At 43.5% G+C, this 27,947-nt stretch overlaps 1 protein-coding gene across 2 annotated transcripts; it reads right to left on the bottom strand.

Annotated features, from left to right (window-relative positions):
- Positions 1 to 1,305: 1,305 nt before the first annotated feature.
- STEAP4 (STEAP4 metalloreductase) lies at positions 1,306 to 22,804 on the bottom strand. Of its 2 annotated transcripts, none has more exons than XM_033165730.1 (5): positions 22,599 to 22,804; positions 8,182 to 8,659; positions 6,995 to 7,522; positions 2,874 to 3,038; positions 1,306 to 1,626 (listed from the first exon to the last, which is right to left on the bottom strand). In XM_033165730.1, exons 2-5 carry the CDS (start codon positions 8,632 to 8,634, stop codon positions 1,357 to 1,359), a joined length of 1,416 nt encoding a protein of 471 aa, XP_033021621.1. In that variant the 5' UTR covers positions 8,635 to 8,659; positions 22,599 to 22,804; the 3' UTR covers positions 1,306 to 1,356. The 2 variants fall into 2 exon arrangements, with proteins under 2 accessions (XP_033021621.1, XP_033021622.1); XM_033165731.1 differs by having other exon boundaries at positions 8,182 to 8,656.
- Positions 22,805 to 27,947: the final 5,143 nt, after the last annotated feature.

The following is a 27,947-nucleotide window of genomic DNA, read 5'->3' as shown; positions in this document are numbered from 1 at the left end:
ACACATGCCAACATGTACTATATATGGAGTTGACACCTGGGATGGGAGATCAGTAGGTATCATCATTCCTGATCTTGGCCACACTGACTGGAGCTAATGGAAGCCAGCAGCAGGTTCCCCACCCCTGGTCTACGAATATTTGCAAACAAGTACTCTTGTGGCCCACCTGGTATGAAATGTTGAATCGCCCTGATCTGGAAAATCAGTTTCCTCTACGAGCATCTGGATCTGGTCCGCGACCACACTTGTAGGGGCAGCAAAGAGACTTTGTTCTTAAAACTTCCTTTATTATGATGATCAGGATATACAGAATATAAATGTTGGTGAGCAAAGTTTGTACATAGAGGTTTATAAGTAGGATCTGTTTATGGTACACTGACCACGGTTAGCGATTTTTGTGTGGAAAACATAAGGCATTTGTTTTATTGAATATTATTAAAAATGGTATAAAATATAATACATAATATACAGCAATAGGTAGTATCGTAGCCCAAGAAGCTTGAATAAAAGCAGTTGCCTGTTACTGATTAAGCTTGTAAGTATAGCTTAATCATAACCTTATTCATAGGTATATGCAGGGGAACACTGTAATTAAACGATTTTGTTGGATTCTGAGTAGCAAAAATGAATTTAAAATTCCAATTCAAATCCAGTCCGAAACCACAAAGTCCATTGACCATGAATTTAGGTTTGTGGAGAATGTGTTTGACTATCAGCACATTCTCCACAAAGTCATGAACACCTTCCGTCGCAATGAGAGGAAATTGCAGGTGTGTACGTTTCACAGTATACATGGCCTAGGAAAGCATAGTCAATTTAGGAACTTTTGAAGTGCTGCTCAAATTCGAAAGAGAACATAAATCTGAAAAGGCACAGTGTAAGACCAAAAGCCATAGTTCAAATCTATTATTGCTTTGTCTATAAACCAGCCTTTCCCAACTTAATGCCCTCTAAATGTTCTGAACTGATCAGTCCTCAGGGATGATGGAAACTAGTGCAAAACATCTGAAGGGAATCTGGTTTGGGAGTGCTGCTATAAACTTACTCATCATCAATGTGATTCATATTCTCAGATGTGGCCCACTGCATGTTGGGCTCCTCTTACACATAGGAGATAGGGCAAAGACTATAATTGTTTCCTTCAGTCTCAAATCCAGAAAAGGAAGGTGCACTCGTCCAACAAACACCTTAGATGAATATTGACCAGTTGCCGCCGAGAGTTGCTGGGCCTTACATTACAGAGTAATAATGGAACACATAATTTTTGAGCTTATTTTCGATGCATATAAATTGCTTGCACTTTTCTTTTTTGCTATTGCAGATAATGTGTGTTGAAACTGTACGTTTGCTAAGAGCTTATACAGCTGACCTGCAGTGGCTGCTGTTTGTCTGGCTTACGTCTTTGGTTGTTCTTTCCCAGCCCTGTCGAATATCAGTTAACGGCCGGTCGATACATGGAAATATGAGGAAAAACTTCATGGCCAACACAATGCAGGGAATAATGAGAGAGAGGATGTAAACGGAAGGAAGGCACCATGGGTAGGAGCCAGCATTCAGGAACCTCTTCCCACCGTAGAGCAGTGTATGGACAGTACACAACACCAACGTCAGGTAGCCCAGATAAGACTAGGAAACAAACAAAACATGATTGCAAAGCTAACTTCCTTATTACGAGATACATGGCAGCAAATCAGAAAGCATTCTATCCTGTTGTCAACAGATGACCAAAACTCAATTCTCATACTGACTCCAGCTGGCAATTTTCTTGGTCAAGATGGGATAAAAAAACCCATTGTGTCTTTGGGCAAGTTTGCCCGTGGAGCTGAGCAGCAGTTCATAATGCATTAAGACAGTGTTTTTCAACCACTGTTCCGCGGCACACTAGTGTGCCGCGAGATGTTGCCTGGTGTGCCGTGGGAAAAATTGTGTTTATTTGATTCCTATTCAAGAGAATTACTTTATATATAGTCAATATAGGCACAGAGTTAAATTTTTTAACATTTTCTAATGGTGGTGTGCCTCGTGATTTTTTTCATAAAACAAGTGTGCCCTTGCCCAAAAAAGGTTGAAAAACACTGCATTAAGATAATGGCTTCACATGCTGTATGGTTGCCAGGTTTATGCTACCTTTCAATACCAATGTGTGCAAAGGAAGCTCTCAGTCATAGAGGCAGGACATTTAACTAATCAGGCCTATGAGGCACAGTTCTCTTCTTTGGGTTAGATACATGAAATGAACTGTAGGGAGGAAAAGTATGTATAATCTATTTTTCCCAGCTTTTGGGTGGATTTCACTTTAAAAGCTTTCTAAAAATTGTAATTTTAAAACCTGTGATTACTGGTTTTCCCAGATGTAAACAAGCAAACTCAACAATATGTCATTCATAAAACCTACAATCAGACTAATGAGAAACCTTTGCAAACAAATGGCCCTGACACAAACACATAAAAGTTCAAGGAGTAGGAACAAAAACCTCTCTTATCTGCAGCAGCCACAGAGAAGTCCCTGCAGGAGGGGTTAATTTCCCAGAACGAGGGAACCTGGAGAAGAGTCTTCGAAGACTTCCTGAATGGGTGCTTTGGAGTGTGTTAGGCCCATTTTCCCCTCATTTCCAGACAAACATTAAGACTAGGATAGGGAACATGTGGCCCTCCATATGAGGTTGGACTCCAACTTCCATCATCTAGGCTGAATTAAGAAGAGCCACACTGGATTGGACTAACAGCCTATATATCCCAGAATCCTCTTTACCACAGTAGCCAACCAGATACCCCTAGGATAATTGGGCTTTACTTCTGAGGAAATGACCATGGGGACACGCTGAAGGTGAGGAAGAAGAAAAGTCAGCTTGCTGGCTAGCAAGCTCTCTTACCTGTACGAAGCGAAACTCTCTCCAGTTGACACTGTTGCTGACAGAGGGCAAGGATGTTATTCCCAGGAGGACAAACAGAAAGAACCCCAAGATACCCAAAGAAAGATACGAGTCACTGATCCAGGCTCTTTCGTTGTTCAATGGTTCCGTTTTGTTGTTCAACACCTAAAAGTTTTTAAAATACTTTTTTTACTACACAGCAGGTACAGACAGATTAAAATACAACTATAAAATACATCTATAATTGGCTTTAAATTAATATTTTGAAATATTCAAGGTGCTCTTGACAGGTTTTGTAGGTGCATGTCAAATTGACAAAAGTTGCACCCATCAAAAGTCAGGAAATTTCTATCGTCTTAGAATGGTAAAGACTGGAGATAAAATGGAATCCCCTCTTTTCTAGATCTGCCAACATTTGTTTCTGTCGGCTGTGTAGGGAAGTTTGTTTCTGGCAGGTGACAGAAGTTCTGAAAGGTTGCCCTGCTGAATGTGCTTGCTTGCTTCACCGGACAAGCACAGACCTTGTCCAAATGTCCGCCTCTGAAAGGTCCAGAACCTTACATGGTGGACAGCGTCATGAATGAGGAGCAGGCAAGAGGGGGTCAATTCCATGCTGTGATACAACATGTTTGGTGACTAGGCGGTGGATCTGAATTGGGCCCAAATCCAACTGCAGGGTTTGTGTGCGGGTTGGTGACTGGAATTTATCTGGCTTCATTTTTAAGACGGAAGTGTTAGAACGGTCTCTAGGCTTCAGAGCACTTATGGGTCATTCCATGGTAACTCGCGTTACATTTGACTTATGATTACTACAATTAAGTAATATCTAAACATAGTAAATGAGAAGCAATCTTGAATAAAATAATTGTGTATATAATACATACCTGGTTATTTTAAAAACCTATTACCTTTTTCATATTAATTTCAAAATATTAAAAATTAAAATTATTTTTGTGTGGTAACTCGCGTTACATGAATTGGACAGCCTAATTTTATGTACCCACGTTTTTTCTTTTTCCTCCTCTTACGAGGAATTTAGAAAAAAACTTTTTAGGCAATAGTATTACAGAAATCTTGCCTTTCATAGCATAGTGGTCAGGCATTTCAAATTTCAATGGTTATTAATTGAATAACTTTTCTCATGGTAACTCACGTTACATAATATGGTAACTCGCGTTACTTTTCAAATAATAATTTCATACATTGGAATTTTATGAAGGTAAATAATTATTTTCTTGTCACTTTGGAAATTTTGACAAATATTTATTTAAACATGAATGTTAGAGACAGTTTAGAATCTATAATAGCCTCTTGAATTAACCATAGTAGGTGGGGAAATTACGCCAATGACTTTAGATCGGATGTAAAATATTTCATCAGCAGGCATAGGCCATGTCCAGAAATTTCCAGTTTTTTTCATAGCACTAACTTTGTACTCCTGCTGCTCTTCAACAATTTTAATGTCTTTCACAGTTCCTGGAAAAAACATTTCCCTCATAACTCACTTCTACCCAAGATCCAAGCTTAATATCAGCAGGAACTGTTGAACTTGCAACAGTAGGAAGGTTAGAACTAAATGAAGGTAGAACTCCCACTTCATAGGTCTGCTTAGTTACTGCATCACTATTTTTAGAAAGTATGGAGCAAATAGGTTTGTGTTCCAGAATCTTAATATGGTGCATCTTTGATATGGCCTTCACTGGCTGCGCACTTTTGAAAATATTCATTGTATTCTGCGTAGCGTTTCTTTTAACGATTTGGCCTGGTGTGATCACTATTTTCACCATAGAGACTTTAGTTGCTGTGGTGACAAACTGAGTGGCACTGAAAACCAGGGGCGTAGCAAGGGGGGACGGGAGGCGGGCCGCCCCTAGTTCCAGGGGAGGGGGTGACACTTTGGCTGGCCCTTCCCACCCCACCCCGCCGGGTGGGCCCCGAACGAGAGCATGTCGCCTTTCCCCCCTTCCCAGCGGCTATTTTTTGGCGGAGGGTGGGCCAGCGAGGAGGGGGTGTCACGCTGGCATGACACCCCCTCCTCGCTGGCCCACCCCCCGCCAAAAAAACCGCTGGGAGGCGGGAAAGGAAGCAGAGCAGGCGCATTCAAGTACCTGCTCTGCTTCTCTTTTCCCCCTTTCCACCGCTTTTTTTCGGCGGGGGGTGGGCCAGCGAGGGGGGGGTGTCACGCTTGTCACTGGCATGACACCCCCTCCTCGCTGGCCCACCCCCGCCAAAAAAAAACCGCTGGGAGGGGGGGAAAGGAAGCAGAGCAGGCGCATTCAAGTACCTGCTCTGCTTCTCCTTTTCCCCTTTCCGCCGTTTTTTACGGCGGGGGGTGGGTGGGCCAGCGAGGGGGGGTGTCACGCTTGTCACCCCCTCCTCGCTGGCCCAGTCCCACCAAAAAAAAGCCGCGGAAAGGGGGAAATTCCCCCTTTCTGCATCCATGTGTGCCGTGACGTCACGATGACGTCACGATGCACGCGTCGTGCCCCTCCCCCCAGGGGGGTGCCTCTGCACCGCCGCCGCCCCCAGCAGCGCAGAGGCTTGCTACGCCACTGTTGAAAACTATTTGCTTTCTTGCTGTCACTGCATTCCAAACTTGACGCTTAATGGTCCCTCCTGTGCCATCAACTGGGCCTTTGCCATGCAATGTAGCAAAGTAGTTCCACCTTATTTTCTTGTGGTGCTTTTCTTCAAGAGCAGCAATTGCAGCCACAACATATTTGTTCTTAAATTGTGAGCTTGGTCCATCAGACCATACATTAATTATGTCAACTTCTTTACGAATCTGCTGCAAAATGAAATCTATGTAACATACCACTGTCTCCTTTGAATGATCAGAATTGTCAAATGCAAGAAGCAATGGGTGGTGCTTCCCACTATACCACATTGAACAAGTAAACAAGCTTACTTGGTTTTGTTTCCAGTCAGCACTTTGAATTTCATCCTGTGCCACACAGGTGTAATTTTCCAAAAAGTAATTTTCCAAAAAGAGCAATTAGAATGCAAAATTTGAGCACTGTAACGTGAGTTACCATAATTGCGGTAACTCGCGTTACACATGTTGATAGTGTTTGTAGGGCACAAACTGTAACATAAAATTATAATGTTTACATGATTACATTGCATCTATTGCCTAGAAGGAAAATGCAGAAAAGTTTAATTCTGAAGCTCCAATTCAGGAAGATATTCTAAAAATAACTTGTTTTGGTAACTCACGTTACAGCTTCATCATCAATAATTAGAATCAATCAATACCAATGAAAAATGTAATTGGAGCAATATAGATTATTTGCAATCAAAAGATGACATTTTAAGCTTTCAGTATACATATTACAATAATTGTTTACATGGTTTGAATAGATTTTATCTTACCTTTAATGTATGTCTAACTTCAAAAACAAATTCATTTGCAACATGTGCTACATTCAGGTGGTGGCCATCTTGGAATGAAGCATTCTGGGAATAATTTGTTTTGTTGCCAAAACAATTTGATATGTGTACACAAACTTAACATGTAAAAAAATTATTATTATTTTTTAAAAAAATTAAAAAAAAATTCCTCATTTTCATGGAATGACCCTTATAGTGGTGTAAATCGTAAATCAGAAAAGTGCCAGAGGAGCAGAAGCTTAGATTTTTTTTCCACAGCCTTCCCACATTTATTGGGCCTTCCCCAACAGCTCTTCATCCTTGGTGTAGTAACAGTATTGTGAGTGGGGGGGGGGGGAAACCATCTGCCTTCCAGAGGCAGCATGGGATAAAGACCCTGTGGTTTTTGCTTTTACTGTTAAGATGGCTGGTGGTAGTTAGAGGTTCTAAACGGCAACTGGGGTTCGAACAGTTGAGGTCCCCCCCCACAGTAAGAACCAATGGCTGCTCTTACTAGAAGCCTGAGAACACCCCTGACTCTCTTTTACATTCGGATGTCTCCATGGGAGCGTAGGGAGAAGCAGGGAGGGCATGATCTGTGCCGGATGGAGAGCAGCAAGCACGGAATCCTAAGCCCTTGCGATGTTTCCAATGGCTTCGATGCCCTGCCTGCATCACATCCCCGTACAAAGTTGCAAAGACCTCAGCGCTGGTGGTGAAATGGGAAAAGAAACAGCACAACATCAGCTTACCTGTGCAATGGTGTAAGAGGTCCACCTCCATCGTACATAGCCCCGAATAGGGATAACGAGTGTGTACAAAACATGGAGGAAAGCGTAAGCCAAGGCTACCAAGCCAAGCTGTTTCCTGCAGAGCATCCATTTGTCTAGCCAATTTGGAAAGCGTCTGTACTTTGTACCTCTGTATAACTGGAGAACAGCGGCAAAGATCCCAGGCAAGTAAACCAGAGCGAGGAGGATGAGTGCCACAGCAGGGCAGACACGGTTTGGGATACTGATGGCAATAAAAAAGGAACGGTCCACTTGTTGCTTAGCGTAATTATAGACCACATCGCGGACCACGCAGTAGAAGAAGATGAATGCACTGAGGACAAGGGAGAGATAGATGGGGTATTTCCACATTGGGAAAAGTTGCAAAGGGTAATTCTCAATTTCCGTTGCTGCTAAGAGAGACCCTTTATCCAATGGAGTAAGACCAAGGCTTCGAACGATCTCCATCACCTTTTCCTTTGACTTGCTGTCATCTCCACAGACAAATACCTGGAGCAAAACAACAGCAACAGCAACAACAACACAATGAAGGGAGACCTTTCTTCTTTATTGCCAGTGTTTGCTTTCGAACACTGCTCTGACTTCAGTAAGAAGCTGTGTTTGAATTGCCAGAGTGGGTCTAGTGCCCACAATTAGCTTGTATTTTTAGAAGGCTACCAACTGACCTGAATTTGGCTAAAACTGAGAAGAATAAAAAATGGGGGGGGGCAGGGAATGGGGAACCTGCGGTCTCCAGGTAGTGGGATATAACTCCTATTATCCTTTACCATTGGCCGTGATGTCTCAGGCTGATGGGAGCTTGAGTTCAACAGCAGGTCCACTGGTTCCCTAACCCTAGTCTAGGGCTTGTGGTTTTCCTTAAGGGCCCTTTACCTCCCTCCTCCCCACAAAGAAGAAAATTCAAAGCTGGACTTTTCTCACTTGATGCAAACTTTTTGCTTTCTTATCAGCTCTTTGGGGCCACGATATAAAACTAAGACTGCTAACCTTGGATGGTTAGATCTCCAGTCTAGAAACAGTTTTATATCATGCCATAAGCAGTTCACCTAGAGAGCTTTAGGATTTGCAAAATGAAGCTCTAGAACCAGGCTTTCACCTTTTGAGTCTCTTTTAAATGTGAGCATCTTTTGCCCCAGAGATGTCATTACCTGTCTGCTTGCATCCAGAGCACCTGACTGCAGAGCCCAGGCTGACACGGTGTTAAATGCTTTCACCACCTTGCTGCCTGGCAGGAGCTGGGCAAGATATTCAGCATTGGATTCCGGGTACTGGTTTATTTTGAGGTTGTTGCTCACATCCACCAGCACTTTCCCACGGAGAACTTCCCTTAGGTTTTCCAGAAAGCTGTAATGTGTTCTGTGGACTGCTAAAATGATAACAGCAGATGTTTCTGCAGCTTCTGCATGAGAAAGCACTGTGGCTCCTTCAGGGATCAGAGAAGAAGTCTGAGCACCTCGGCTTCCAAATACTATAGAATAGCCACACTGCATCATTTTGTGTCCTAGAGATCTTGCAAAATCCCCTGTTCCAAAAATGCACACAGTCTCCTTCTTGTTAGGTACATCTGTAGTCAGCGGAATCATTGTAGTGTTCTTCTCCATAATGGACAGGTACGATGGTCACCTACTAATATACAAGATTGTAAATATTAAACTTTATATCTGCACTCGCTAGGGATAAAATAATTCAGTTCTCAAATAACTCAAGCTCGGTGATTTACAGATCAGTAAGGAGGGTTGTATAAGGTCACAGGCATTTGTCCTGTTTCCTGCTGGAATCTGCAGTAATGGAAACATAACAGATTAGTTTTCTTTGGCTCTGTTTTTTATTTTGATATATAAAATCATTGTGTGTGTGTGTGTGTGTGTGTGAAACATGCCTGTTGGTATGAAAACTGTTGAGGTATGCTAATATTTTATATAATGCTCCTTTTAATAGTTGACTTCTTTTGGCACAGCCAGCACATCCTACAAGGTTAACTTACAAGAAACTGAAACTAGACCTTCCAGAGGATGCTGTTAGTGGGCAATTTCATTGCACTGTTTGAGCTCACTCTCTGGTGTGCAAGAATGAGCAGAGACCAGCCATCTTAGGGGGAAAAAACTTTCTGATGCTCTTAGTATCTTGAGAGGTTCAAGCGGGGGGTGGGGGGTGGAATTATGCAGTTTCCTTTTGCAAGTATTCTCGGGATCTAGCACAAAACACAGGAGATGCTTCTGTTATGTGACTTGTTGTTCTGAACTTAACCTCAGCTTAAAACCTCTTTGCAAAACTACATGGAGTTTTCATGCAGATATCTGTGTGGAACTGTGTGTTTACATGAATTTGTTCTTTTTAATCAGAGCTTTGGGGGGGGGGTCCCTAGAACCTTCCTTTTATATACCATATTGGTCTGAATATAAGCCGCACCCGCAAATAAGCTGCACCTTTAAAATTCAAGACTTAATTGCGGGTAGTGCTGGGGAGGCGGGCGCACAGCGCTCGGTTCTTAATATAAGCTGCACTTCACAGTCAGAAATTGGGGGGGGGGAAAGTGTGGCTTATATTTGGGGCAATATGGTACACCTTCATTTCACAAAGTTTCTTTTTTCCCTAAAGTGGGAAATGCAAAACCACAAAGCAAATAGTTTTGTCAAAGAAATATATTTCTTTGTGACTTCAAAAGTTATTTGAAGAAATAAAGGGGTGCCATATTTTAGGAAAATCGTCTGTATCAGACCTTGGCCGCCTCAAAAGTCAAGTAAACATGGGGGGGGGTGCTGCACTCCACCCATGATAATTTGACCAAAAATTTCTCTCCCCTTTAACAATTTTTGAATGTTATTTATTTTCTCCTTTATTGATGGGGGATAGTAGGGCAGGGAGGAAATGGGGTGATATTTTGGGCACAGCACTAATTTGCAGCCTCTATAGGCATCATGACTGCCGGGTTTAAGAAGATCAAGGCTAGCCGAGGTGCTGATCCAGAGAGGTAGATAAGCAAGACTATGAAAAGACTTGTAGGTTATAGTAATTTTAAAATTAGTAAGTATTAGTTACAACCCCACAGTGGTGGCTGGTGCCCATTGGTGGAGAGTGGGCAGAATGCAGGAGCCCAACAGTAGGTGGAGGCAGAGCTCATAACAGGCAGACCCAATTACTTCCACAGAGCTTCCTCCCTGTTGAATTCTGCAAGGCCAACACTGATGCAAAGGAGGAGGAAACTGAGAGCCAGGGCCACTTCCTGGAACTGTCAGACAGGTGTGGTGGTTACACTTGTGTGTCTTTGCACATTACTGCTAATAACATCACTACCCCACCCAGAAATAAACTTCCAAGTTGTTTGGATGCTGTTCAGCTTTAGAAAGATGGGCTATGAAATGATGAATGGGTCTTAATTCCTTAGTAATTCCTTGACTTGAGAGCAACACCCCACCCCACACACACCAAAAAAACAAAAACCCAGTTTCTTTACAACAGCCTGAGAGAATTCAAGCAATCTATGCTACTTCCCTAGCTGGGGACATTTTGGTGTAATAAATGCACAGATAAACCCCGGGTAAACTTTAGGAATGCCGAGAGCCTATTTGGCCACTAGGTGGCAGCATGGATTTGCTTTGCGACTTCATGTCTTTCTGTTTTTATGTCAGCCTTATGGCTATATACATGTGCTAGAAAAGTAAATACTAAAGAGACATATTTGTTTTTCTTATGGGGAATAAATGCTATAGAAATTCAATAAATAAGTGAAACAGCATTTAGTACACACTATATATTTTTCCTAACCATGGCTTTACCTTCTCCCCGTTTCTCACCAAAATTGGAATAAAAAGGGAAAGACTAGAGTTGCCCAAGGGCTGCCCTCGCTGATTAAACCTACATAAATGTGCACATGCCTGGAAAAAATAGGTCTGAAGAAACGAATTGCAGGATGGTATTCAGAGTAGAACCACTGAAATTAATGAATATAGAATAATAGAATTGTAGAGTTGGAAGGGAACCCAGTGGTCACGTACTCCAAACCCTTGTAATGCAGGAATCCTGCCCACAGTTATCCCTGGTTAACACACTGACCCATTGTACCACCCAAGGGTTAAGTTGGGTCTTCTCTGACCAAAATGTTGTCATACTCAAGAGTAGACGCATTCAACACCCTTTCTGAGGGGTCTGAAACACTTTGAATTCTGGCAAAAAAACAAACAAACCCCATGTCCTGAATAATTTTTATTTCCCTCTTGTGATGAAGAGTTATGTAATCATAACTGACCTTTTTGATAGCTTTTGGATTGTCAAGGGTGTTATTGACTACTACCGTAGGAGAAACAGCAATGTATGCGCAGCCTCGTTTTACCTCCAAGGATCAAGCCGAACAGCAGGGATGAGAAACCTGTGACCCTTTCATTGTTGTTTGACCACGACATCTGGAGGGCCCACAGTGTCCCCATCATTGTAATGCAGTTGGGAACTGTAAAGTAGTGGGGAACCACAGGCCTGAGGAACAAAATGTGGCCCTCCAGACCTCCCTGTCTGACCCTTGTGACTATCAGCAGGCCACACACACCTCATCACTCCTGCTTGGTGCTCTGCTTCATATTTTTGCTTGTGTCCTTGAATCCTCATCATGCCTCTTGGTTGCCCAGATGGAGGATAGAGAGGTAAATATTACTTTAAATGGTCACCTTTGCTGATGGCTCCACCCACCACTGTCATGTGACACACACACCCCAGATAGGAATGAGGCCCTCAATCTGAAAAAGGTTGCCCACTTCTACTGAATAGTCACGGGGGACCAGAGTCATAGCAAACACACCTGATAAAGCATTGCTACTGTGCAGTTTATTTATTTATTTTACATTTCCCAGAAACACTTATATTTTGGTCCTAATTGTCTAGGGCAGGGCTGGGGGTAGAGAGAGGGGTTGGAATTCCCATGCTTTCCTCTTACTTATTCTTTCTTCATAAATACTCTCTTTTGTTTTTCCAGTATTGCTACATCTAGGAAATGAATGTCCAACTTAAAATGGGGGGGGGGAATAAAATAAAAATGAGTATGCTGTGAATTTTAAGGCCCTTCTGTTATGAGGTGCACATTGAGAAATACAAAATAAAAGGGGGGGGGGTAATCCAAGGGCCAGGCTCGTAATGCAGCAAATTTGTCAGTGTAATTTATTTATTTTTAAGGAAATGAGGCCCTTTCTCCGGCGCACATACTTTCAGCAAAAAGATCCTGCGCCGTGAGTTTTGACACAGCAGATAAAACGAATTGTTAGAGGTGATAAATCCTCTTGTGGAGAATGTGCCGCTGTTCTGCTCCTCACATCTCTGCCTTTTATCAGGAGAATACTAAAGCTGCCTGGAGGTTCCTGAGACATATGAAGCAGAGGTCTAAAAAGACGTGCTTAATGTTGTCTAAATCATAACAAACTACTGAAAGAGCTGCAAATCTCATCGCCTCAACCTGTTCCCATAAATACATAAGACCAGGCTTAAAAGTTGAGTCATTTTCTTTGCATTTCCAGGGTTGTTGAACGGTTCAGGGTCTAAAAGTATCATGCGTTAATCTAGTCCAGTCAACTGCACAGTGAATTGGAAATGAGCTCATAAAGTCCAGGAAATTTCAAAGGTAGAGCCAAGCTTACAAAGGACTGAGCAGGGGTGTGTGTGTGTGTGTGTGTGTTATTCATGGTGTTAAAATATACACTCGGCTGCAACAGTGTGGGTTTCTGACTTGTAGGGGGTACAAAATAGATAGAGCATCTCGAATAATGGTAGTTTTCAATAGAGTGCTTTTTATCCTTTGCGCTGATGTAATTCTCAGTTGCTGGTTTTACAGTGACTCTGGTTTCACAATGTTTAGATTTCATCTTTTTATTTTATTTTACTTTAGATCTCATGGTTTTATTTTTCACAAGAAACCTTTGTTCTTGGACGGTACAGAAATACTGGAAATAAGCTAAAACTGTTAATAACGGCTTGAGGCCAGTTACAGCTTTCAGCAGAGGAGCTGTAGTTTGTCTGTTGCAGCAAAAAGTTTTGTGGCACCTTAGAGGGTAGCAGATTTGTTTTGGCCTAAGCTTTTATTGACTTCTAGGTCCTATACCATGTGACCAATGATCCTCCATGCCTCCCACCCCCACCCCATGATTAGGGACGGGTGTTTTCCCCCCCAATGCTGATGTCTATCAGTTTCTCATTTTTCCAATTTTCAAGTAACCACATTTCAGTATCATTCTGTATTCTTTTTCCCCCTCAGGAGAATGCACCAGCATTTTAGTACCCCCCCCTCAATATACACATCTTTATATTCAATTTTGCCCAATGCACACATTTTGGTATTCAGGGTCCCCTTCAAATATAAGGCATTTCCCCTTCAAATATAAGGCGTGGTGTAGTGGTTAAGAGTGGTGGACTCATAATCTGGTGAACTGGGTTCGATTCCCCACTCCTCCACATGCAGCTGCTGGGTGACCTTGGGCTAGTCACACTTCTCTGAAGTCTCTCAGCCCCACTCACCTCACAGAGTGTTTGTTGTGGGGGAGGAAGGGAAAGGAGAATGTTAGCCGCTTTGAGACTCCTTAAGGGGAGTGAAAGGCGGAATATCAAGTCCAAACTCCTCCTCCTCCTCCTCCTCCTCCTCTTCTTCCTAATTTGTTGCTTTTTGTGCACATTTCACCTCTAATAAAAGCATCTGTGTACACTTTTGTTGCTGCTGGAGAACTGCACAACAGAAATAGAAATGCAAATTTGAAAAGACAGCTGTGTTTTTGGTTTGCGTATGGTTTGAGGAAATAGGAATTAGGCAGGTTTGCATTAAAATTCGAGCCGAACTGAACTTCTCCACCCACCCCCTAGCCTTTAGCTAAGATTCCGCTTGTGATCGTCTGGTAACTGTTGACTACATCTCTCACTGCAAGCCGTAGCATTCAGCATAATCATGGGCTGCACTGTGCCTCATTCCTGGTAACTGTGCTTCTAACAGCAGAGGTGTTAGTTACATGAGGACCTTGGCCATAGCGGGGTGTCATAACTATTATGCTAAGCAGCTAAAACAACACCTCTGGCTCTGGTTTGACACCAGGAAGTTCCTTGATGTTGCAATTGGGTCTTGCTGCCAGCTCTTGTTGGTAAAGTGCCTGCAAAAACACAGTGTGTGACCTCTTAGCACTTACCAATGTAAGGTGCTACGGAAGAGCTTCTAATATAAAGAGAAACTAATACAGGCGGATAAAGGAAAGGACAATAGCAAAACAAATGCAAATTTATATCCTCTGTTGCAGTTAGAATGGATGGTTAAGTCCAGGTAGGTAGGTTACCTTCCTACCGCAGCAGTTCCTTTTTATCTACCTACACTGGTGTGCTTTCGAACGGCTAGGTTGGCAGAAGCTGGGACAGAGCAACAGGAGTTCACCTTCTGATTGGCAAGCCCAAGAGGCTCAGTGCTTTAGACCAGTGTTTTTCAACCACTGTTCCGCGGCACACTAGTGTGCCGCGAGATGTTGCCTGGTGTGCCGTGGGAAAAATTGAAAAATTCAAGAGAATTACTTTATATATAGTCAATATAGGCACAGAGTTAATTTTTTTAACATTTTCTAATGGTGGTGTGCCTCGTGATTTTTTTCATGAAACAAGTGTGCCTTTGCCCAAAAAAGGTTGAAAAACACTGCTTTAGACCACAGTGCCACCCACGTCGCCTTGGGTGTGTGTAAGAAAAACGTCAGTAGCTATACAGAGATAATGCCTGACAGAAATAATGACATCAGGTAAAGATCTTCCCATAATTGAATTTCCGCACTGGAAGACACCTAAGCTGCTGAATATCTGCCTGCTACACAGCTGTTAAAGGCACAAGCACTCTGTTCTCCTCCAGCACCAACCTTAAACTATGCAAAGACCTAGTGTGCTAACCAGGATGCTGCTGGCAGTAGGGAAGGAGATTTTTACTCCCAAGTTGTGTTTTCATATGCAGTGCTTTGCTCTTCCTAACAAAAGTGTACAGCACTCATGGGCTTATAAGGCAGAACTGACAGCCCATCATATTGATGGGTGCCTTTGCCTCTTGTTGATTTTATAACAAGGTTACTCTCGAAAACAAAATGAGCAGGCAGTGATGCATGTCTCTTCACACCAAGTTATTGTTAGTACTTCTAAAGGTCAGTTGCAGGCCAATTCTTTAACATGCTGCAGTGTACTACAAATCAAGCTACAGCAGGTATGGAGAACCTGTGTCCATGCAGATGTTGCTGATGAACTACAGTTCCCAGCACCTAGGGAGAACTGTGGGTTCTTCACCCCCCCCCAATACAGGGTTGGCTAGGACATCGAAACTTTATTTTAGTGTCTCTACGATTTATCTTCATATGTGTGTGTGACACACAAGAACAAACCCTATTTTCTGCCTCTCCATTCCTCATAGGGGCAGCAGGTGTTTGCTCACATAAAGCAAGCCCTGTTGCCTCCCATGCTTTTGTCATGTCTGGAAGCATACGTCGGCCATTTCCACAGCAAGTGCACATGCAGCTCCTCCGGGCTTTGAGTGCCGCATAATGTAGCCCCTTGTGCTTTCAGATCAAAAGACATTCTTCTGCCACAGTCTGAAAACACACAGACGGGAAAGAAATAATGACAGCTGACTCAAGAACTTGGATCTGTAACTGGAGCCATCCTTTCAAAGGGAACAGTCTGCACCTGAATAACAAGAATTGCTAGAAGAACCAGGGCAAGTGAGAAATAGTTGTTCTCTGAGTGAATGACTGGATGGAAACTGTAGGAAAGTGGATTAGCTGGGTGGAGCTGGAGCAGGCTGGGTCCTGCACATATGGATCAGAGATGGAGAGCCTGGGCCTCCCAGAGTTGTTTGACTCCCAATTCCCATCAACCCCAGCCAACAGCATTTGGAGGGGCCACCAGTTCCTCACCCTGATATAGATGTTTGGAAATGGTGGAGTTATGTCATTAAAATAAGTGATGCACTTTATAAACAATGGTTAAACTTAAGTATGGTTTAAAGGTGAACATGTAGCATGCCTGGCGCATGGTGTCATAACTGCAGGCACTTTGATTCTCCTTTGTGCTGCTGGCCACCAACTAAGCTGTTGATGGGCTTAGCATTATACCTGAACCTGAGCTTGAGCTTTGTTCCCCCCAAACAAACTTTGTGGTTACAGTTTGTGATTTGTTTGGATAGAGACAATGATTTATTTTGAAAAAGCATGTTGAGGCTCCTGCATTGTAGGAGGTTGAACTGATTATCCTCAGGGTCCCTTCCATGTCTACAGTTCTTTGATTCTATGAGAAGGAAGAGCAAAGCAAAGCCCAATGAACCTGTAAACCATAGCTAAGCTCAACCATGGTTTGCAGCAGGCACCCCCCAAACTCGGCCCTCCAGATGTTTTGGGACTACAACTCCCATCACCCCTAGCTAACTGGACCAGTGGTCAGGGACGATGGGGATTGTAGTCCCAAAACATCTGGAGGGCCAAGTTTGGGGGGTGCCTGGTTTACAGTGATGTGTGAGTCAGGCCTTTGTTTATGTGAGCTGCTTTAGAAGGCCATTGTCCTGAAAAGCATCATGCAAATATTAGGATTTATCAATAAATAATAGTAAATATGGACTTCAGCCTTACATTTTTCAGCGTATTTACAGATGGAGAGCTAGTTCAGAGATGATCAGATGTAGTTGGACTCCAACCTCCAGCAGCAATGGTTAGGGATGATGGAATCTGGAGCCTAAAAACATTTGGAGGGAAAGTTTCCTAGCTCAGGGAAGTTTGGTAGGTGATCTTCAACATAGCAGTTACAGGTATGGCCAGCTCACGATATTTTACCCCTGTTGACTCTGCTCCTTTGGTAAAGTCTCAGTCCTCTTTAAGCAACAAGTTGTTTGGGTGCTCAAAAGGGACCATGATGCTAAAAACAGAAACCTCTCGCAAGTATCCACACTTTCCTTTTTAATTATGGGCTTGGCTGGAAAGCAATTAAAAGGCATCCGGTTCACCCTCCTACACTGAGGCAACAAACAGCATGCTGAAACCATTCTTCTTAATGTGTTTTAACCAATTATTTTCTTTTTTTAAAAAAAACAAACACAAAACACCTCTGGAGAAGATGCCACTACATCCATCAAACACATAAAAAGAGCCCCGCTGAATCAGGCCAAAGGCCCATTAATCCAGCACCATGTCCTTACAGTGTCCAGGCACAGGCTGCAGGAAGCCTGCAGGTCTGACCAGAGCGCATCAACACCCACCCACTTTTGACTTCCAGCAACCAGTGTGAAGACGCGCAATGCGTCATGACACTGGAGGGGGACCATGGCCATTGCGGTTAGTAGGTATAGATTTAGCAGCCCCGTGCACCGTAATTTTGTCTAATCTTACATTGGTGGCTATCACGACATATTGTGGGAGCAGATTCCTACTTTAACTATGCCCTGGTGTGAAGAAGAGGAAGAAGAAGAAGAAGAAGAAGAAGAAGAAGAGTTTGGATTTGATATCCCGCTTTTCACTACCTGAAGGAGTCTCAAAGTGGCTAACATTCTCCTTTCCCTTCCTCCCCCACAACAAACACTCTGTGAGGTGAGTGGGGCCGAGAGACTTCAAAGAAGTGTGACTAGCCCAAGGTCACTCAGCAGCTGCATGTGGAGGAGTGGAGACGCGAACCCGGTTCACCAGATAACGAGTCTACCTCTCTTAACCATTACACCACACTACTTTCTTTTGTCCCAGGAGTCATACTCCTTTGCATCCTTTGTTCTTGAATGTGTAGGGACCTACGAGCCCTTGGTGAAGGAGGGTCTTACAGACTCTGCTGGCTGCTCTCTAACTCCCCCCCCCTGCTTCCTCCACTATCTTGAAGCTAGGCATTTCTTCACCCAGCCGTGAAGCAGCCCTGCCTCCTTCTCCTTTTGAAACTGTGGGAGATGGGTGGGGGGACTTCCCCCCTGCCCCGTCCTCCTCCTCTTCTGAGAGGAGTCGATCAGGCTGAGGGATCATTTCCCATTCCTCCTGTTCAGTCCAGTCCCTGACAATATGTGAACTTTTTGTATGGGGGGGGGAGGGGAGGTTGCTCCGGTGTGCATTCCTGTACTCTTCACATCTAACTGCATTTGCCATTTCACTACACATTCACCCAGTTTGTAGAGGTTCTTCTGGAGTTCCTTAAAGTCCCTTTTTGTTTTAGCCACCTTGAACAATTGAGTACCAGCAACTGGGTACCTGCTGCCTGACTGCTTGCCCCTACCTCTAAATCTTATATGAACAAGTTAAAAAGTTCAGGTCAGAAGTGTCAACTTGAATAAAATACTGGCAGGGGGGGTAGGTAAGCCCCGTATGCACAATCAATCACATGATGCAGCACACGCACGCACCATTTGAATGGCAATGCCCATCAACTTTGGGGGGGCCTGCCGCCCTCAAATTTTATTTTGGGGGGTGTCAAAGGGCCCCGGGCCCCTAGGAGTTGGCTCCTATGACTCACGTCATTCCTTATTATTTTGACATTTTTGTCAGTGCTCTTCCTTACAAACAACAAAACAAATCCTGTTATCTATGCTGCTGCAGTTTAAATGAGTAAGTAACCCTGTGTTTCCTTTCCGAGTGGTATAAAATGCACTGTGCATATTTGTGGGCATAAAAAGCAGGACATGGGTGTGGATATAGGTCATTAATAAATAGGGCGCAACACGGGTAGCAAGCCTCATCTACAAACTAAACCTCCCTGTCCAGCTTTGCAGGTATTTTGAAAAAGGAACCAGTATGTTGAAAATCCACCTGTGCACAGCAAAGTAGATTTGCAAGAACCTCGCTGGTCTGGTGCTCTTTAGATTCATTAGTTACTTTCTTTACTGCATCGGGTGATGCGGACTGTGGCTTGAGATTGCATGCAAATATTTTAGTATGCAGTTGGAACACTTCCTTTGCTATTGCTGCTTCAAATGACGCTAAATCACCCCTACCAACCATTGTCGGAGCTTGGGATGGTCATATCTCGTCTTTCTCCTTCTTAAGAATAATGTCATGGTTCCTACTTCAACATATCATTTAATTTTCTTTTTCACAACGATCTGAAAAGTGAGTGACTTTTTAAAAAATAATAATAAAAGTGCAGATTTACAGGGATGAGATGAAATACTGTCAGTAGTGGTTGTCTGGATATTGATGTGCTACAACTGCAAAGAAAGGATTAAAACTCGAGCTATTGATATTACTGAGATGCTTGCAGATTCAGTTACAGGATCATTTATATTTACATTTTAAAGAACAGCTGTTTCACATATAACTTAGTAAACGAGCTTTTGCATTTTCTTCCCTTCCCATCCCAATTTTTTTCTCACTTTAAGTGGATTGATGTGATCAAGCAAGTCGGTCAGGAGACAGTGGTATTTGGTTACTGCTGATGCGCTGACTAGATGGACTGCCCTCCACAATCCTTATTCATGGGCTGGACATAATAAAATCATAGAATTGTAGACTTGGAAGGGATCCCGAGGACCATCTAGTCCAACCTCACTACAGTGCAGGAATATGTAGCTGTCCTATACGGGGATCAAACCTGCAACTCTGGAGTTATCAGTGTTGTGCTGTAACCAACCGAGCTATGAATAAAGTAGGTTAGATCTAGATCCGTGGTTCCCAATGTGGGGCACACACCCCACAGGGAAGCAATTTGATTTTTAAGGGGGGCAATTCGAGAATGAGTTATTAACAGTTAATTGACTTTTAGGCTTCCTCCATGTGAATTGGAGTTCACTTTTTGAATAATAAGAATTATATGTCACGGGGGGGGGGGGTCATCAGGATTTTAGAGATGCTTAGGTGGGGCATGGCCAAAAAAAAGGTTGGGAACCACTGATCTAGACCAAGCTAACTGAACTTAGGCCCTATTGAAATCAGTGGGGCAACTTAGCTAATCTTTAGCCTAAGCCCCATTAATTTTAATGGGAACTTAGTGCACTCAGCTCAGATCCAGCACAATAATGACACACTAGCCATTATGCTTAATAAGAAATGTAATACAACATAGCGACAGCAATTTAGCAAATAACATTTAAATCCTACCTTGTGAGGGTATAAATAAAGACAATAGAAAACAGATAATTTTCTCTTGCATCACACATATGTAATGGTAAAGGTAAATAAGATTTTATTTTACTAGCCAAAGGCCATGACAAAACCATACAAAAACTATCAAAAGAAAATATAGGTAAAGGCAAAGGTAAAGGACCCCTGACAGTTAAGTCCAGTTGCAGGTGACTCTGGGGCTGCGGTGCTCATCTCGCTTTACTGGCAGAGGGAGCTGGTGTTTGTCCACAGACAGTTTTTCTGGGTCATGTGGCCAGCATGACTAAGCCGCTTCTGGCGAACCAGAGCAGTACCTATTCATCTACTTGCACTTTGACGTGCTTTCAAACTGCTAGGTGGGCAGGAACAGGGACCAAGCAACGGGAGCTCACCCCGTCGCGGGGATTCGAACCGCCAACCTTCTGATCGGCAAGCCCTAGGTTCAGTAGTTTAGACCACAGCGCCAACCAAAAGAAAATATATGCAGGTGTAAAAACAAAGCCCCCATATAAGGCATCAGAACCACATAATCACAAGCGAGACTGAAAATGGGGCAGAAAAAGGGGGAGATGCTTTTTACGGTGTTTAATGTTTTACTGTTGTACACTACTCTGCTATTTTTATGGTATGCCAGTATATAAATAATTTTATAAATAAATAAATCAGATCTTGCATTGAGCACATCAAAAATACACACAGAGTATATTTCAAACCTGGTACGCAATACCCAGTGCTTGGAAGAGTGCTCCATCACAGTGGATTTTGTTGTTGTTGTTGTTGTTGGGTGGCAAAGCAGACTAAATTTTCCAGTGCCTTGGGGGCAGATGCACATGGCATAATCCCAAAACTGGAGAAGCCATTTCTGGAGGGGTGATGGGGATCAGAGATGTGTGATGGGAAAGGGAATGCTAACACCTTTCCCGCTGCTCTGCCACTTTGCCAATCCTGGGAGTGCCTTTTCCTCTTTCAAAACGGGGAAAAACAAAGCCATCTTTCGAAACCTGCACTTCTCTGAACTTTGCAATGTAGTTCTTTGGAAAAGTAATGTATATCGTAAAGGTGCATATACTAGTATAAAGTGTGCACAGCAATGCATGTATTGGTGAAAATAACATACAAATGTGTTGCATTAGGGTAAATTGGTTTTCCAAAATGTGCATATTGGGTTAAATTGAACACAAATCGGATCCTCCATTAAAAGAAGGCACGTGTTGCGGTGTGACCTGCAACCCGACCCAGTGTTGTGGGGGTAATTGGAAATCAAGACCACAACCCTTGATAGGTCGGTCCTGTGTTGCTGGGGTGAAATCTGGCCAATGGGGCGGCGTAAAATGCAGCAACGCGGGACCTATTTAAGCCCATGCGAAGCTGCTGAGCTTCCTCTTTGGGGTCTAACGCATTGGAACACCCACCCACCTCTCCCTATATTTAGGGCTTGCATTGACCTTGCTATGCCGTTGTGTGTCATCTGTCGTTGGGACAGGGGCACGGTAGGAATTTTCCCCACTTGGCTGATTGGCTGGTGTGCCATTTGGGTTTCACCTGCCACGTTGCAACTAGTCACAACTTGTAAGTTGCGGATAGGCTCTGGTTCAGGTGATAGGCGTGGAACGTGATGTGGCCACGCCTATGGAAATGCAGATATTCCGGTACAGGAATCCATGGACTCAATGGTTTGTCAGTCCCCGAAAGGGGTCCGGCCAGTGGCTGAGTCCCAGGGACAACAGAACGGCTGTTTGGTGAACCCTCCAACAGTTGTCCCTGGTGTTCATCCTTGTCCTGTCCTACGAACGTGGCTCTGGGACAGGGCTGCCTGCAAGGGTGCAGGGAGATAGTCGAACCAGAACCTATGCAACCACTCACTTGGTTGTAATCAATAAAGTTGTGGCCTAAATTCTGCCAAAAACCAAACCAAATATCTGAGTCGTGTGAATTATTTTGGGGAAGGTTAAGGGTCTAAACACGCAAAAAATTGTGTCTGAGAAAATCGCAATAAGTGCTGCTGAATTTTCATGAGAATCTAAAAAAAAATAAAAATCACCAACTGATGTGGAAATGTGTAGAAGTGAATTTAAGATTGGAAAATGAGGAACAGAGAGAAACCAAAATGGATATATTAAAAAGGTCTGCATTTCACTTCATAGGATGAAGTAGATTCTTAAGTCCAGAAAGCTTTTTCCATTTGTCCGTTTTTTAAAAGTTGCCACAGGATCCTTTGTTGTCTATGTATGTCTAGTCTGGCCTTGAATGACACTTTTGGACCAGCTATTCACATCTTGCAGTGCCGCCAAGAGAGACAAGCCCTTTTCTTTTGCATTTCCAACAGCAGGAGGAAAGTAGAAACAAGTTTGGATTATCCACCGCATAGCATCTGTGCCGAGCAGAGACTAACTTGAAAAGGGTGCCTGTTTCTAAATATCACATTCAATAAAGAAGGTGCGGACTGAGACATTCTGCAAACACTTCGGTGGGTCTCCCAAGGTGAATAGAGAGACTTGTCAAAGTTCTCAATTTAAATTGCCACTTACCTTGCACACTCTGCTGCCCGTGGTATTTCCACCCCTCCTTGTCACTACTGAGCACAGCTGCAGCTGCAAGCAGCATCTGGCTGGAGGAACTACAGATGCTTCCCTTTCCTTGGAAGAGAATGAGGAAGTACTTTGGTTACTCCTGGACATTTATCAGCTGGAGAGGAGAGGCAGAGAAGGGAGTGGGAAGAGAGGGAGGGTGGGGGATTTTGCAAGTCTGAGCCTGGAGGGTGGAGAAAGGAACAGAATTTCCCGGCGAGTGCTTGGGGGAAATTCCCTGCCTTGGTATTTTTTCATTGGGTGAGGTTCAGCCACGGCTGCTTACTCTGCCTGTTGGCAAGTGCTGAACTTCTGGCTCCTTGCCAGCTCCTTGTTTCAAGCTGCCTTCTCTTCTGAGTTTATACAGGTTGGAAGTAACTCAGCTGCTTCAAAGGCAGAAGGAAAAGGAGCTGTAGCTACTGCAGGAGCCATGCCTATCTCGGCTGTAGATCATGAATGGTTATTTATTCATCAGTTTATTCCCGTGCTAGTGGCATTTTTGCATGACACGTCACACCACAAAGTTTGCTGGGAAGTTTGCAATATAAATAATCACAAGCCTCAGCTCACTGCCTTTAAGGATACAGGAGCCTGGCAATGATCCCACTAGCCCGGTATTCTTGCAGTGGCCAACCGGGTAACTTTCTAAAGCCCAAAAGCAAGACCTGAGTCCAGCAGCACTCTCCCCACTTGTGGTTCCCAGCAATAAGCCTTCAGGGGGCATAATGCCTCCAATAGAGGAGGTAGAACATAGCCATTGTGACTTGTAGCCAAGACACCATGGCTAGTAGCCCTTATGTAGTGGGCTTTATCATGCCACCTAGTGGGTTGGAGGACTGGGAGCTGTGTTGTTCCCTAGTTGTTGTAGGATGGCCCATCTGGTCGTCAATCAATGGTCTGCTAAGGCTTCACTTCAAGTTGTGGGGGACTATAGCAGGTTGCAACACACTCAGGTTGCTGGCAGGGCCCACAGGAGCGCCTCGCACCATGGTTGGCCGAGAGCTTAGCAACTCCTTCCCAATTGTCCAGCAAACAGGCTGGGGAGAGGAATTGGCCAGCAGGTAGTGGTTAGATCCTTGCCTGGTGCCACACCAAACTCTGGAATCAATATACTTGTGACCATGTTTAACCTCCATTTCTTGGTGTCCCACCCTCCTGGGCATTTTGCCTACATGTGCTTGATGCACAGTGTAAATAGAAAGGATACATAGCATCAAAACTAAACTAAGCTAAATTCAAAATACTTCCTGGGAGTGGGTGGTAGTTGAAGTGTGTGGGGTGGGGGTCACCTATTTATTATCTAGCTAATCCTATTATAAAGCAGACCCTTCCTCCAAGGAGCTCATGGTGGGGTGTGTAGTTCCATCTCTTTGGCATGTTATTTTCACAATGACCCTTTAAGTTAGCTAGGGAAAGATTGGTGTGTGTGTGTGTGTGTGTGTGTGGTGTGTGACTGTTCCTGTTCCAGCTCCCTTCAATAAGCTTTGTAGATAACCTGAGTCTTCCCTAAGTGAGTGCACTTTTGTACTAAGTATTCATGAATATACACACACACACACAAAATAAATGGTATGTATTGTTATATAGTTATTATGGGCGTAAAAATAAATTACTCTTAAAATAGGTCGCTTATTGCAGTAGAATATTTGATGTAGCCAAGAGCAATCTTGAAATATTGCTGAGAATCTTGACCCCAAGCCACTCACCCCTTTGCAAATCTGAAATAGCCTCCCTATTAGAACAGCCACAGGGATGGGTGAAGAGCAATCAATTTTCTAGATGTCCTGGACACATTCTGAGCACATCTGCTGCATTCTGACGCTGTTCCCCCCTGCCCTTCTAGACAGAGAAGGTGTCCTACCCACCACTGCCAGGTAATTGTTCATTTAGCCCTGTTGAGGCATTCCCTCCCTCCTTTAGACCCTGTTGAGAAAGTTCCCTCTATCCTAGCATTGCCTCTATAATTCTCATCCCAACAACTCCATACTGACCTTCATGCATTGAATGGGAAGGTCTGAAGGGGAAATCTTTGTGTATTTAGCTGAATACCCTTGCAGTCCTCCACGAAAATGAAAGCCATGGTCCTGAAGCGTTCCTGAGCCATGCTAGGGATCATGAGCAAGAGACAGCAAATAAAAGTGCCAATACCACAATGCTGTTGTACAAATCTATGGTGTGATCTCACTTGGAATGCTGTGTATTCTCTGGCTGCCTCAGCTCAGAAAGGAAACTGTAGAGCTTGAAAAGGGAAGCCAAAATGATTGGGATGGGTGTGTTGAACAACTTCCATATGATGAAGGGTTTACAACATTTGGGGCTTTTTCGTTAGGTGAGTAAGAGGGAACATGACAGAGATGTGTAAAATTATGCATGATGTGGAGAAAGTGGATAGAAAATAGTTTTCCTCCCTCTAAACAACACCAGAACCATGGAATGTCATGTCCTCAGCTAGGAGATTCCTCATCAGAGGACAACCTGGAGGCCTTGCCATTAACCAAGGCCTGACACGGCTCAGTCTGGGAGGAATGAGCCAGGAGATGAGAGTGAGGAGGGATAGTCCATGCTGAGGAGAGGTTTGGCCTCTGGTGTTAAGTCCAAATTAGCCCTAAACCTGAGGGAAAGATGGTGCCTCAATGCCAGACAGAAACCCACCTCATCTGGAGAGCAGGACTCCTTGTGAATAAAATCTTCTTACTGAGGAGAGCTCTGGATGACAATAGCTGAAAGGAATCGGCTGAGGTCAGGGTGTGGCTCCATTGGCTCTAGATTAGTGCTTGTGGGAATGCAGGTGGCACTGTGACCTAAACCACTGAGCTTTTGGGCTTGCTGATCAGAAGGTTGGCGGTTCGAATCCCCGTGACAGGGTGAGCTCAATGCTGATTCACTCTCCAGACTTTCCACTCAATGAATGGAGACCAGAGGCTGCCACCAGTGGCAGCAATGAAACATTCATAAGATTTCAGGCTTCCACTCTTGGCAGCTCCAGGTAGGGTTGGCAAAGATTCCCTGTCCTGAAACCATACACAGCAGTTGCCAGTCAGCATATCTATTTCTTACACATTTATTTCTTACATACATATATCTGCTGCTTGATTGTAATACAGTGGAACTTCGGTTTTCGAGCATCTCAGAAGCTGAGCATTCGGAACCCGAATGCCCAAAATCTGGATGTGAATGCTTCCATTTTTTAACGCACTTCGGAAGTCGAATGGCTTCCAAGGCGCGTTTCTCCATTTTCTCAATGGAATTTGCCAACTGCCCATTGCGCTTTGGTTGTCGAACGTTTCGGAAGTCGAACGGTCTTCCAGAATGGATTATGTCGACACCGAGGTACCACTGTAGTTTACAAAAAAAAAAAAACCCAAACAAAAACCAACAACCCACCATTTAAACATTACAATTACCAGTAAAAGAAAGTTAAAAATGGGTATTTTAACAATTCAAAAATAATTAAAATCAAACCATGAACAAAAAGATGAAAACACACATCAGGATTCTACATGTCTGGGTAGGCTGTTTTAAAACAGGTGCCGAAAAGAGAATAGCAAAGTCACCTGCCTGATGCATAGGCAGGGAGTTCCAAAGTGTAGGTACTGCTACACTAAAGAACAAAATTATTATTAGTGGGGGAACAAGTGTTATGCAGCACCTGTAATTGTGCCAGTTTTCAGATCAAGGTAGTCAAATGGGGCATTTAAACATCCATAAAGCATAAGGGGGAATAGCCTCTGGTGCATTTGAGTGCAAAAGAAAGGAACTGCACATTTCTTAAAGAAAACTGCGTTTCAAAAATATTTGACTGCTGTTGCCGCCAGCTTTGAACCGCCTCTCTTTCTTTCTTTAAATAGGGCTACATGAGCAATCATTGCTCAAGCAGTTACTGTGCTCTAATTTTTCTAGTTCACTGATTGCTGTTTACCTAGTGCAGTTGATTGATCACCTCCCTTTCAACTTATTAATTAATGACAATTACATATATTTGCATATTACAAAAAACATCAGCATAGCTGACGCTGAGCTATTGGGGGGGGGGAAGTTTGATGCCATTTTCCATTTTTGATAAACAAAAAGCTGCCAGTCAGTTTTAGAAAAAGGCTTTCTTTAAGTGTCACCTTTTATTCCCTGCTGAAGTAGCACGCTAGATATAAAAGGACCTCAAGAAAATACAAGAATAAATAAAATGGATATTGTACTCCACCCACTACAACACAACAAAGCAATAGAGAGGTAAGGACATATCCATGGCTAAAGGTGATATTCAACTATTTTTAATCAGACAAGCAAGAAAAAAAAATCAGTATTGCCTGAGGGAATCTTTCTGGGAAGCATCTTGTCTAATGCCCCCAACATTACCACTGATATAAGATAGAAATTGAAGTCAAGTGGCTTCAAATGCACCACAATCCACCAATTCTTGAAGGAAGCTGCAGGATAAGGACGAATGGCTCTGTGAATTTCAGTTCTTCCAGTTTCTCATGATCCCAATCTTATAAATTCATTTCTCCATATTTCCACACCAATTTGCAGTTTCCCCTGCCAATAACAATTCTCATAGGAAATTCACCAGCATTTTAATGCAACTGTTTCCTAAGGAACACATTATGGGATGCAATTTTGCTTTGCGCACACATTTATTCAGGATGCTTTCCCTTATACAATGCACATTTGTATGTTATTCTCATCAATATATGCATCTATATTGACACACTTTGCCCTGGTATACATATCACTCGGTCGGCGAACTTGTGTCGCAATATTTGGACAAGCGCAAATTTCAATTTGCATATTGTTTCGGGAAAATTGTGCATTTTGGTCGCTCGCCTCTAAATGCACACTACAGCTAATTTCTCTTGAATCCCCACTGCAGGGATACGGCGTAGCATCATATTAATCCCCCCACGTTAAGGTTCCATTTTTTACCCAATACCACCCAAAAACATTGCAATTAAAATGAGTGCAAGTTATGTTAGAAATAATCAAATGTGTGATTTGCTGAGGGTGGAATCAGCGTCACTGCTCAGCTGCTGGGATTATTTCTATCCACCTGTGTATAAGGTGGGAGAAGCCTGGTTGCTTGCCAGACGGTGGTGGCACCCTTGCCAGGGCGAGCGATAATACAGCAGCCTGCGAATAATGTACTCACTATCGTTGGCCTCCTGAGGCCTACATTTGCTCCTGCGTGACCTGACTGCTCCTCCATTACTAGAGAACATTTGCGAGTCAACATTTAGAAGAATGAAGCTTTGGCTGCTTACCAAAATCCCGAGCGGATTGCCTTTTGCTTTCAGGGGGGCTTACAGCCCAGGGTTG

Source organism: Lacerta agilis, chromosome 12 (genome assembly GCF_009819535.1).
Source record: "Lacerta agilis isolate rLacAgi1 chromosome 12, rLacAgi1.pri, whole genome shotgun sequence".
Taxonomy (NCBI): domain Eukaryota; kingdom Metazoa; phylum Chordata; class Lepidosauria; order Squamata; family Lacertidae; genus Lacerta; species Lacerta agilis.
The sequence above is the reverse complement of the archived record's forward strand: the minus strand, read 5'-3'. Positions and strand labels throughout refer to the sequence as shown.